The 12821-nt window shown below is 36.0% G+C and overlaps 1 protein-coding gene across 4 annotated transcripts in view; it reads left to right on the top strand.

The window, feature by feature from the left end:
- The window catches only part of NOL10 (nucleolar protein 10), a 54461-nt gene extending 41859 nt beyond the window's left edge, over positions 1-12602 (top strand). For all 4 annotated transcript variants that reach the window (XM_075049140.1, XM_075049137.1, XM_075049138.1 and 1 more), the window contains 6 exons: positions 7-105; positions 750-839; positions 2600-2773; positions 3164-3411; positions 8722-8824; positions 12174-12602. In XM_075049140.1, coding sequence (XP_074905241.1) covers positions 7-105; positions 750-839; positions 2600-2773; positions 3164-3411; positions 8722-8824; positions 12174-12293 — 834 coding nt within the window. In that variant the 3' untranslated portion in view covers positions 12294-12602. The remainder of the gene's footprint in view (positions 1-6; positions 106-749; positions 840-2599; positions 2774-3163; positions 3412-8721; positions 8825-12173) is intronic.
- The last annotated feature ends 219 nt before the right edge of the window (positions 12603-12821 follow it).

Below are 12821 nucleotides of genomic sequence, written 5' to 3' on the forward strand. Positions count from 1 at the left end.
TCAAAGGCAAAAATGATGGCCAACCCCTTTGCCTATGAAGAATACAGAAGAGAGAAAATAAGGCAGAAGATAGAAGAAACACGTGCACAGAGAGTTCAGCTAAAGGTAAATCCTGTAAACAATGAGTATAGTCCTGGGAAAACTATTCACAAAGAGCAGTATATTCTTAAGTGTATCTCAGAGATGTAATGACTTAGGATTTGATTCTGTTTATCATCGGAGACACAAAGTAATTTATAGAACTTGTTCAATGGAACCATAAAATTCCCATGCGTGTGATCCCCACAGATGAGAAAGATGTAAAAGAGCAGCTCTCATCACATTTGCCACTTGAGTGAGTAACCTACTGGTAAAACTTGCAGTTTCTACCTCTGTCATTGAACTAAGTGATTTAAGCCATTAAAATACTGGATGACTCTGGAAAGAGAATATAAAAATAGTATTGCATTTGTAACTAGTAGCTTTCTAGATTGAATTTGTTCAACATACAAGGAAAAATAATTGCTTTTAAAGTACTAAAGCTGATGCATTACAAGGAAAAAATAATACAGAAGTTCGGCTTAAATTTTCTCCAAGTGCTGTTGCTTAACTAATACCTAGAAATATTTGGAAACAGTCAAGGAGCTTTTCAGCAAGAGTTAGAAGAATGAATAAGAATACTCTCTTCACGACACTTAAGAATGTAATGCATATAGGGGTTTGCATGTCTAAAAGAGTAATTTACTGATTAATTGCTTTCCTCTCTTTAGAAACTTCCAAAAGTCAATAAAGAGCTTGCACTCAAACTGATTGAAGAAGAAGGAGAAGAGCAACAGGTTACTAGAAAAAGGAAACAGAAGGTGAGCTTTCATTTTGGAGACTTCTCTAACTGGGATCACAGAAATAGTAATGCTTACAGTATTGATTTTTTTGTTGTTGGGGCTTTTTTTGTTATCTGGCAAACAGATTCAACGTTCCATTGTTTCTGTTGCTCATAAATAACTTATCCTAGTAGGTGGCTTTAAGGTGTACTTCACTGTAGCTGCAGTGCCAAAAAGACCATGTAGTAACTTAAAGCTTAAAATGATGAAATATTCACTGTGAAGTGATATGGGCTTCACAGGACTCCAGAAGCTAGCTAAATGCAGAGTCAATACCAAAGTTGTTCAAAAAAGACCTGTTGTTTGCATTTGTTGGTATCTTGGTGGTGACCATGACAAGACAGATGTTATCTGTAAAACTGAAGATACAATTGCCTGTCTTTGTGCGCACAGTTGACTACATTTTATAAAATAGCCAAAATGGTTTGCTCTTATGCAACCAGAATTCTTCCTGATGTTCAAAATAATCAATCTTTATCCTAAGCGAAGTCTAAATGACCAAATGAGTTAATGTTTAGTATCGGGGGGGGGTGGGGGGGGGGGGTGTCTGTAGGTATCACTTCATAGGTGCTCATTCTCACAGGCCTGTGGCATTCGTGAAAGGCAGGCATTAGCTTCATGTGGCATCTAATGAAATCCTGTGTGTTACAGTTACTAGGAAGCATGAACTACTGAAAAAGTAGGTGGTGGTAAAACCTTAAATGCAGACTAAGCCAGTGTTATGATGGAAATATGAGTTCAATAAATGGGGGCTGATTTGTCTAGGAGTACATATAAATTGTATTATTAAGTGGACTAAAAAGAGTATATGTAAAAATGCATGTTCTGGTTATTTTCCTGAAATGGCATTAGAGTCTTATGAAAAACAATTTATTTTAGGCTTTGGGATTTAATTTTTGGCTGTGTGACTGCAAGTCACACATTTGCAACAGTTTCTGTGTTTGAAATCTACATTTGTTTTCTGTATCTTCCCCGCCCCCTCCCCTCCTTCTTAGGTAACAATGAAAATTCAATGCTAGGGTGGGATGTATTTGCTGATGTAATTTTGACAATTTTGAAAGATCAGTTTTTTATATTAAAAAGCTATGTACTTAATGATTTTAAAATGATGACAACAGGTATTCGCAGAAGCTGACATTGTAGCTTGAACTGTTCCTAATTCAACAGTAGCATAATTTAAACTGAGTTCATTTTACTTTGACATGAATGAAACTGCCTTTTTCATTCTGTATGCGAGGGCAGTGAAGAAAAAGTGTGTAAGGTGTATAGAAACACTTACTCTTACGTATTTACAGTAAAACAGTAGTAGCATTGCATAAAGACATGTTTACCTTGATAATTTGTTGTACATGTTGTACAATCATCCCCGTCAGGCGGGGTATTTGCCTTGGAGGTACTGCTGATTAGTCAATAGATATCAACACGTCTCCAGACTAGCTGGCTTGAATGTATGAGAAACATTAATTCAAAAATATTAGTAATTGTGTATTTAAGGTGTCTATAGTATGCATAAAGAAAACCAACCTGTCTTGCTTACAGGTAGCTTAGAATGATGTTTATTTGATCTTTGTGAAAGTAATAAAATATAATAAGCATAAATCTTGATTTTTATATGACCTGGAAGGAACTGGCATTTCACATGCTGCTTTTGAGTTTTGTTTAATTAAAAAGGTGTTACTTACTTTACCAGTGTCCATTTCAGAATTTTATAACTCACTCATGCTTTGCTTCTTTTCCAGAATCTGCCTAGCCTTCTCAAAGATGATCGTTTTAAGGTCATGTTTGAGAATCCAGATTACCAGGTGGATGAGCAGAGTGAAGAATTTAGGCTACTTAACCCACTTGTTTCTAAAATAAGTGAGAAAAGAAAGAGGAAACTAAAGATCTTAGAGGAACTGGAAGCACAAGAACAGGTAAAATATTTTCCACTTGGATTAGGAAAAATCCATAGTTTTCTTTGTTTCAAGCATTCAGATTTTTCACCCTAGAAAGAAGGAAAGATGGAGGCAATGCAAGAATGTCTTATCAGCTACAGTAATTAAGTTTAATTTATAATGTTATTCTAGTTTTTAGATGTGAACAATATTGTGTCTACATTAATGTAGGTTTGAAAAGCGTAAAATATGTAGGTGGAAGAAATTTTATAATATATCTTCTGCTTCATTTGCTGTTACTGCTTTTGTTCAAAGTTTAGTTCTCTTCAACTGTGTCTATGTAAAAGCTGTCACGTACTCTCATTGCAGGAATGGTTTAAAAAGAAAATTAGTTGATGATTTCTTATTTTGTACTATTTTTGTCTGCAGGAAGAGGAGGAAGAACCAGAAGGAAAAGCAAGTGATGCAGAAAGTTCTGAGAGTTCAGATGATGAAAAAGGCTGGGTTGAAGAGGTCAGGAAACAGCGCAAGCTTCTACGCCAAGAGGAAAAAGTAAAGTGGCAGGAAAGGTTCAAGGAGGATCAGCAAACATTACTAAAACCTCATTTTTTTGAGATTAAAGAAGGAGAGGAATTCAGAAGCTTCAAAGACTCTGCCAAAAAACAAAAATTAATGAAGTAAGACTAATGTTCCTGTTTTAATAGCTGGGGGTGGGCAATTCTCAAGTATTTCTCTACAATGCAGGCCGGTGGCATTTTGGCTCAGAAGCACTTACTAGTAAAGCCACAGCTGGCAACTCAGGGATATAACTTAAAGCGACATAGTTGTTGAAGGCTTTGTTTTGTAGTTAAACAAATATGATGTTTAAAGTATGGCAGAGAGACAACACAAATGAGATGAGTAAGAGATTAATATTCTGAGCCAGGTTTGGGGATCCATTAATCAGTGCTGGTGAACTGCTGCTCTCACAAATAACAACACTGATGTCTGTGAGACTGGTTATATTTGTCCACCAATGTCAGTATGAGGTTGACAGGCTGCATGTTTTTCATCTGACCCTCTAAAAAGGTGTAGAATACTGCATGACTAGACACTGTTTTGGAGGAAGGATCAAGGTGGTAAAAAAGAAAATATTGTTTTGTCTGGGAATTTTTATGGCATCCAGAAACTTTCAAAAAACTGTGCTGTCCTGATATTATCAGGTTTTACTATTTCTGGTTTTCTTTTTGCAATATAAAATCATCAGACTTTTTTTTTTTTTTTTAATTTGGATTTCCTTAAGTTGATGATCAGCCGAAGTAGTTGGGTACTGTATAAAGAGCACGTCAAACTAAAGGACTTGCCTTTGAGGTGCTTAATGCCTGCAAATCTCACTTTTTTTTTTTTTCCCCCTTCAAAAATGAGATTTAATAGCCTTTTATTATTTGGAGCACAGATGCTAATATTGAAACATTGAAAGACAATAGCTTCAAAGTTCTTGCAGCACAATGGATACAGAGCAGAATTTTGACTAATGTCGGAAACAAGTTGCTGGGCTAGATGGATCTCGTGATAGCCATTATGTCTTTACATAGAATGAAATGATACAGTCAAAGAAAAGGAAATGAATAATACATATAATGGAGCTGTTTCTTTATGTCACTAATGACTGACTCTACAACCTAGTTGTTTCATGATGGAAATTTTCTGGAGATATGTAAAGAAACATTTGATAAAAAATTTAGCCTGTCCCTTTAAATGTGCAAGTTTTTAACTGGAATTATCATGTAAAATGGTCTTCAAGTATTACTGAGATAGTATTTCTAGATAGTCTAGTAGTCTTCCATGCTGTACCTGTAAGACCTCTTTAAATAGAAGTAGTAGTTTTTATAAATTGGCATTTATAGCAGTTCTGCAGAACTGATTCCCATATTTTCCTTAGCTGTTTTTTATCAGCAAGTGTTTTCACACAGGGATTTTTCTTTGTTCTTTATATTGAGTATACCCACATTCTGGACTCTTAACTTTATTAGATTTCTCCATCACCTTGCTTCTGATTATTTTTCTTTCTTTCTTCCAGAAGATGAAACAACTTCTTGCTTTTGTCAGTTTTTCTTCTTTGTCAGGAGAAAATCCACTCTGGACACTCTGACAGAGTATTCTAGGTTAAGGATATTTTTTACATTGTACTTAGATTTATAGTCATGTTAACAAGTGACTTGAAAGGAGCCTGAGACACTGGTCAAATGGCCCTGTATTCTCATTGCCATTGAAATACTTCACTAAAAGGCAGTATGGCTGCAGCCTACTCACATACTGTTCTTTTACACAAATTCAGCTGTTGACCTCTAAAGGAAATTCTCAAGGACACTCAACTTGAAGTATTAAGATTTCATTTTGTTCAAAACATGGAAGGCTTAAATGTGAACAAGGATACTGAAAGTTAAGTAAATAAGCCAAGACAGGTGTAAGGAAGAGAAACATTTGGAAAAAATTATTACAGTGTAACACAGGACAAAGTAAATTCTTTCATCTGCTGTGTAAAGGGAGAAAAATTATTGCTTTAACTTGGGAAAATTGAAATCAAATACCACAGACCTGTCCAATGAATGGAGGAATATCAGTGATGACATAAACCATGGGAAGACTTTTAAAAGACTGCTTTTAGGGAAAAGAGAATATGTCTTAAGATTTGCTGCTAATTCTCTGCAGAATATTTTGCAAGGTATGATGCATAATTAGGGTTGCTTAGGTTAGTTACCCTCTGTGTGGTAGGTGCATAGATGGGATGTAATGTAAAATTTTTTAAAAAAAAAAAAAAAAGAAAAAAAGGAGATAAAATTGAGGATAGAATTAGATGACAAAAAAATGGATGTGACAGCATTACATCCTTTATGTTTTTCTGACTTGCTGTCATTGAATTGTCTTTCCATAATTTATTTTTGTCTAAGAATTGGCTCTATACTCACTGATCCCATTTGTGCTCATCCAAGCACTGTTCATAGTGCGGAGTTTGATATTCCTCAAAGTCTTAGAAGAAATTAAAAATTAACAGCTGGTATCTGTTTCTTATAATGTATAGCTGACACGATTCTGTAATCATAATGACTTAGTCTGTGTTGTGAGCTACTTGTTTGGTTAATAAGCATTTTTACATATTATAATTTTATGAAGAAAATACTTAAATATGTTTTCTGCTGGCCTTATTCAGTGTTAAGTAGTCAGCATAAAAATAATTAATTCAAGTAATGTGCTGAAAATTGGAAAGACTGTAGTGGCATGTACCATCTGGTGAGGCTGGCATGTTTGATTTGATTTATCCAAGTTATGGAATGATGGTCTGTGACCAATATAATTAAGTACCTTAATACCTTCACTATGCATTTAATGGCTAGGTGTTCTTTTTTTCTCTAATCATATAATGTTCTACCTGAGGAAACAGTTTATGACTTACATAAAACTGGGTGTTTCTTTCAACATGTTCGTGACTCAGCACGGCTCCAAGCCCAACTTCTAAAGCAGTGGTGCATACTATAAATTTCTTCATAGACCAACAGTCTACACATTTCTTTGCACAGGAAAGCTGCAAAATTTAGTCATGGTTGTAAAAAATGCCTTGTCTCAAATCTTCTACATTTCATTTTCCCCTTTTTCACTCTTAGGCTTACACATGAAAACTTGTGAAACTTTGCTTTGTTTACTTCCTGCGTAAGTTCCTTACATAGTAACTTAAAAGGGATCCATAAAAGGAAAGGGTTTTTATCAGTGTGCTGAGAGCTCTTCTGATTTTCTTGATGTCCCTTTAAAAGGTTTGTTATTGAAGTTAAGAGCATGTCAAAATTAAAAACTACAGTAGTCATACTTTATAAACTATGACAGTCAATGTATGTATCTTCAGAGGTGGCCAAGAAAGTCAACAAAAGCCAACAAAAGCATAGTCGACATTCCTAGGTATTGCTAAAGTAAAACAGCAGGAAAAGTCCTGAAAAACTGTTCTCTTTATAACGAGGAAAAAAAAAAGTGCCTGGGCAATTTTTTTGTTTGTTTGCTTTTTTTACTGTGGGGCAGGGGAAGTTGCTTTTAATAACACTGTTAATGTATCCCTTGAATCAATTTGTTGAGGATGATTTAAAAACAAAAAAACAAAACAAAAAAAACCCCAAACAACCCAGCCATTTTAAGTGTTTGTGTATCAATGTGTGCAATTGACTATCATTTGAGGTCTGCACATTTTCAGATAAATATAGCCATACCTGCAATTATTCAGTAAAATTGCAACCCCACAGTGTTTTGCTAATATCTCCTCATTTTAATTTTTCTCCTGACTGAAGCAGTATCTAGGCAGTCATGCTAAATAATTGCTGGGTAATAGCCATATTTCTCCAGTTCACTTTCAAAGGGGAGAAAAATGGGACTTCACTTGAATGTAGAAATCCCACCACAATGTTGGTGACTGATCTTCTGCCATAGTTAGCTCTAAGGCTTAGCTTGTCTTCCCAATACGCACAGATGGAACAAGTTTTTACATGTACTCAATGAAAAATATACTACAGAAAAGCAACACAATCAAAGTACCTAGTCATGAGAAATAAAGTAATTCTTGACAGTAATTTTTCATTGTTAATCTGAACAGTCTTTGTTACATAAAATGGCTCATTAACCAAAATTCAGTGGACTTCAGAGGCTTCATGCATAGGCCACCATCCATGAGCCCTTTATCCACAGTGAATGCCAATGACTTTGGTGGCTGCTAATCGTCCGTATTTTTATGATTACTTATTTTCCACTTTAAAACTTGTACAAAAAGTGTCTTTTAGCCTTCTTCAGAGATCTAATAAGGCACCTAATAGCTGCATCTCAAATTGCAGAGGCTAATTTCATTTACAGTTCGGGGAATGTTTTCTAAGCGCATCACAGAGTGAGTTGTCTGATCATACAAGCCATGTCATATTCTCAGGTGGCACTACCTACTCGTAGGGCCCACATTGTAGAAGAAGGACTAGCCGTGTTAGGACTCACAGGTGCCTTTAGGGAGGCTGGGTGAAGCCAGCACCATCCCTGCCTGCCTCACCCCTGTGCTGGAGGCTGTGTGGGAACAAAGTGTATTTCCACTCCTCAGCTGTTGCAATTTACGACCCAACTTACTGAAGTCAGCAGGGTGATATTAAATATCAGCTCACAACCTGGAGCAACTGGGGCATGTCCATGTGTCTCCCTTTTGTAGGGGCATTTACTTTCAGTGGGGGAGAGCTGACAGCAGTATCGGTTTCAACCACAATGGCTACCTCCTCCACAGAAATACTAGAGTTCAGTGCCTGAGGATGAGGCTCTATACCAGCTTGCTCACAGAAGGTAACTGATCAGTACCATGAGCTTGAAGGCATTATGCTCATGTGGAGCTCCTTGCTGGGGTCAGAGTCTGTCTATTTATCATGTTCACTTGTTTGCATTGTTCTTTTATTTAGAAGACTATTTGCATTAGACTTACAGTGTCCAAACGGTCATTTTTATTTGGGCTAAGTAGTTTGTCTCTATCAGTGAAGTGATTCATTCAGTAATGAATTTGTTCTGATGTACAGTCAAGATTATTTCCTTCCCTCAAAAGTGTTTCCAGTTCAGAAATTATAAGATTTCAAGAAACCTTACTGGTTTTTTTATTTGTGTATGTATCTATTACTGCAGCTGAATATTCCTGACTTTTTCTGACATTTCATAGAAAACTATAGCAATAGAAGGGTGTGGTTTCTTTCTCAACTAGAGTCCTGTTGCTTTTTTAGCAGAAAAAACAATGAACTTTACATAAATTTTAAAATTGTTTCTACTAAAAGCAATATCTGGAGGGAATGATTTAAACTTGTCTTTCTCTTCTGTTTACTGAATGTTTATTTTTTAGAGTTATGGCATTTCAGGGTTTCAGAGAAATTGAGATTAGTTTTGACTGCATTATCAGCATTTATTATAGTAAAAAGATGGCAAGAATTGGGATTAATGTTAATTATTCTCTGCAGGAAAACTCTTGAAGATCGTCTAAAGCTTGAAGAAAAACTTGGCACGCTTAATGTGTCTGATACTACAGTAGGCAGCAAACAGGCAACATTCAAATTAAAGAAGGTGAGCTATATATATAATTTTTTAAGATAATACACAAGTAACTTTAGGTTTTGCAAGAAAGAACAGGAACTTTAAAACCGTCAAACAAATGTCCCTCTTCATTTCTTTATAAGCTGCCAACTCTTCTGTTTCTTGCCAAGAGAATGAAAGCCTCCGGTAGTACACTGTGTGTACTTATAACTCAGGCAGCACTCATAAAATCTTACGTTCCGGTGGAAAATACTGGCTTCCATCTTTTAATAGTTTATTTGCAGACATACCATCAGACGCTTGTGACCTTACCTGACTTCTCTGCCAGGACTGATGAGGTCTTGGTCTGCAGGTCCAAATGCAATCAGGATGCTGTAGATGACAGGCTTTCTCTTGGTTGATAATGTTGCTAGGTCTCAGCATGATAAGAACAGAGCTTCTAACTGCCTTTGTCATTGAACTTGTGTAACACAGATCACAAGAACGAGCTCTGGTCCTGTTTTACTTGCCAAATTCCATTTGAAGTGTGTAGTTGACTGCTGCCTATCTACCTTTCCCAAAGGGTTTTGATTTCCCATCCTAAGGAATTTTGTAGATTGCAGGCAGGTGATTATTTTATAGTGTGGGCAGAGTTAAATGCATGTGTGCATCTGCTACTGCTGTAGAACACTTAGGGAATTTTTACTAGAAAATTGCTTTAGAACTGAGGAAAGGACACATTATTAAAGCTGAAGACTGATCTTAATTGACATTTGAGCTGACAAAATGTACTTCAATTAAAACTGGTTTTCCTCAGGTAAGCCTCTTTGCTGTAATACATTTCTCCTTCCCAGTGGTCAAATATTTTTCTCACTGGTAAAACTGCTGTCACAAGAATGGCTAAATAGTTATTTGATTGTCACATTGGGTATGTCTGGAAAAAAAATTTTAAATAACAAAATTTATTGGACTATTTCTACCTTACTTGTTTTACCTGATTATTGTCTGTTTGCAGATGCCCTTTTTCATCTGTTTTTGATTCCTGTATTGCTGGAATTTAAAATGTGTTGAGTTTAGAATAAGTCACAGATTCCTCTGCAGTGCTGTGTAGGATAACCATTCTGGGGATTGTACCAGCTGCTGTAACTGATCTGTTGGTGTCTTGCAGCTAATTAAATGGGCTTTGCAGGGCTTCAAAAGCACAGTCTCTTTGTATAGTAGCTTTAAATTAGGAAGCACAAAGCCACAAGGTTTCTTGCAATTGATGGTGAACAATAACCTATCACCTTTTGCTAACAGCTTTGTGAAGATTTGGGAGTAAGGTGGAAGAAGGCAGAAACTGCAGTGGTTCAGACTGCCATTTTTACTTGATTCCATCAGATATGCTATAGCTTTTGTTTTTTTTAATTATGTTGCTGCTAACATATATGGATTTTTTTTCTCTGACTGTTAACTGATGTTACTTTATTGAAATACATACGTTGTGCTCATTTGCATTAAAAAGACTTTTAAAAGTCTAATTAAAAGAAAAATCATGCATCTACAGTGGAAATCTTTTCTCCTATCAACAGAATAGCAAAATAAGACTTAAGTCTTCTCTCAAATAAATAGACCCTGTGTATATATTCTGAAGTCCCAGGAAATGGAGCAGGCAGAGCTGGGAAGAAGGCACGCTGTGCAGTATGCTGTGACTTGACACTTGTTTTCAGAGGATGCGGAGATGAAGTTGGCAAGCTAAAAGGGATTTTAGTGTTACTCTGATCATCAGCTTCTACTTTAGTGATGCCCTTTCTTTAAAGAGCAGGTGTATTTAAGAATAGGTAGAAAGATTCAGTGGGGGAGAGAGTTGTGCTTCCATGGGACTGATGTCACTCAACCTTGTAAGTCAGTGGAATTGAGACTAAACTTGGCTGCTGCAGTTGTGGTATGTTAGCAGCCTCCCAAATGCCCCGCAGCCACTGACAGATCCAGCGCTGAAATTCTTTGTTGTTGATATTTCACAGTTTAGTTTTCAGGGGATTTTTGTATGGTTCCTACAGTGTGGTATCCTGTTTTTCAATTTCAGCATGCTTTATGATAGCAAATAGATATAACAAAATAGCAGGGTTTCAAAAATACCTAAGTACTTACAATACTGGGGAGGTATAGAGGACATATTTTTAAAAAACCCAAAGTTTCAAATGCAAATCAAGATCATTCAATTTCAGTATACTAGTGGTAGCAGTCATTCTTGTAATTACTTGTATTCAGTAAGATTTCTCAAGACCATTTCAGACGAAGTCTGGAGACAGAGAAACTACTTACTTTTTCACATAGTGGGTTTCTTGTTTCCCTACTTGCAGTGGAAACAGGAGTCAATAAATTTCAACAATGTCTAAAGACCACTAGTTTTTATTATGCTGATGCTGGTATGGGCTTATTGCTGCATTTGGTGAATTGGTTCATATCTCACCTCAATCAAAATGTTGTCTGTGTGTGCAAATCTTTAACTCAAGTTTAAATGGTACTTTGATCGGAGATTCAGGAGGACATGGGCTGACATATGAATGCTGCTGATTACAGAATTAGATGCAATGGGGATACTTCTATCACACTGTGAATGCACTTATCCTGTGCTGCTGTTGAAATTGCTCTAAGTGCCTGAGTATTTTATCGCATGGAGAGTTGCCTGAGCTTGGCTAGTTCAAGTTGACTAGTTCCAGTTTATGCTTAGTCTGAAGACAAACCTTAGTCTTCCAAAGAAAATAGTAGTTTATGGCTGTAAGAGCCATTTCATCTATGTGGTATGTAAATGAAACCCTTTCAGCTTGTTTTTGATGAAGAGGAGAAACATTAATAGAGCATGTGCCACAGGAGCAGAGATTTTAGATGATTTTCATGTGGGAAGTCTTTCTAGAATTGCATACAGCATATCAAACACTTGCAAGAACTTCTAAGAACATTTTTTAGAAAACCTGTATGTTTCAGCAAATTTAACTAATTGTTCTGTCTTTTAAAAATCCATTTGTGCAAATATTAAATGTGGTAAAAGTAGTTAACCAAAGTAGATACTAAATAGCCTCAAATTGTGCTCTACCTTCTTAAGGGCATTAAAAAATAAATTCTGGAGTGTAATTTTACAGTCTGTTGTTAGACCCTGGTTTTCATCTGAAATACATGATTTTATTCACTGGTTTTTGATATCTTTGTCTAAAATGTTTGCTCTGAATTACTTGGGATGATAATGCCTAGGGATACTCAGAATCAACAGGTGTGGTATAAGACAAGATAGCATGGAACCATTTACAGTAACATTCCCAGATTTTCCTAATGGAATTCTGAATTGATATATAGATACTTGAACAATGAGGTGATACATAAGTTTACAAGAACCTAAGTCTATTTTTGTTTAATATTCCAGTCAGAGCAACAAAAGAAACAGCAGGAAGCTGAGAAACAACATCGTCAAGAGAGGAAAACTCTTAGGCGTTCTGCTAGTCATCTCAAGAGCAAGTGTGGAAGAGGACGTCTGTTTCATTGATTTATTTTATGTTATTTTTTTTTAAGAAACTTTTAATCTCATTTTTCATTTGAAAAAGGGACTTTTTCAAATTGGGACACAGTACCAATGTATTTATATTTTCATTCATTCATGAACACAAAAACCAGAACTTGCTAAACCCTGTGTTAATTATTGAAAGTTTTATGAAAGTAAAAATATTGACCAAAGGATGCTATGAGTATGGTGTGTTCTAAACTACAGTGTGAACTGTATTTGTGCAGAAATAGCCAACAACTGGTTATTGTGTAACCCTGGATATTTTCTATATAAGAATTTATGATACACCAAGGCTGCCTGTCTTTTATTTAACTTAAGAGCTTTATATTCTTGGGCTTTATATGCTTGGGTTGCCTTAGTAGCCAGGAGGAGGTACAAATGGTCATCATGAGGGCAACTGAGAATGCCTGATTTAAGTTCCTCTAAGTCACTCTATAAGGAAACCTCTTGCCACACCAATGTACAAAGGGGAATCTCAGAAGGATAGTCTTACTAAGTTAAATTTTGTGA

Source organism: Buteo buteo, chromosome 17 (genome assembly GCF_964188355.1).
Source record: "Buteo buteo chromosome 17, bButBut1.hap1.1, whole genome shotgun sequence".
NCBI classification, from domain to species: domain Eukaryota; kingdom Metazoa; phylum Chordata; class Aves; order Accipitriformes; family Accipitridae; genus Buteo; species Buteo buteo.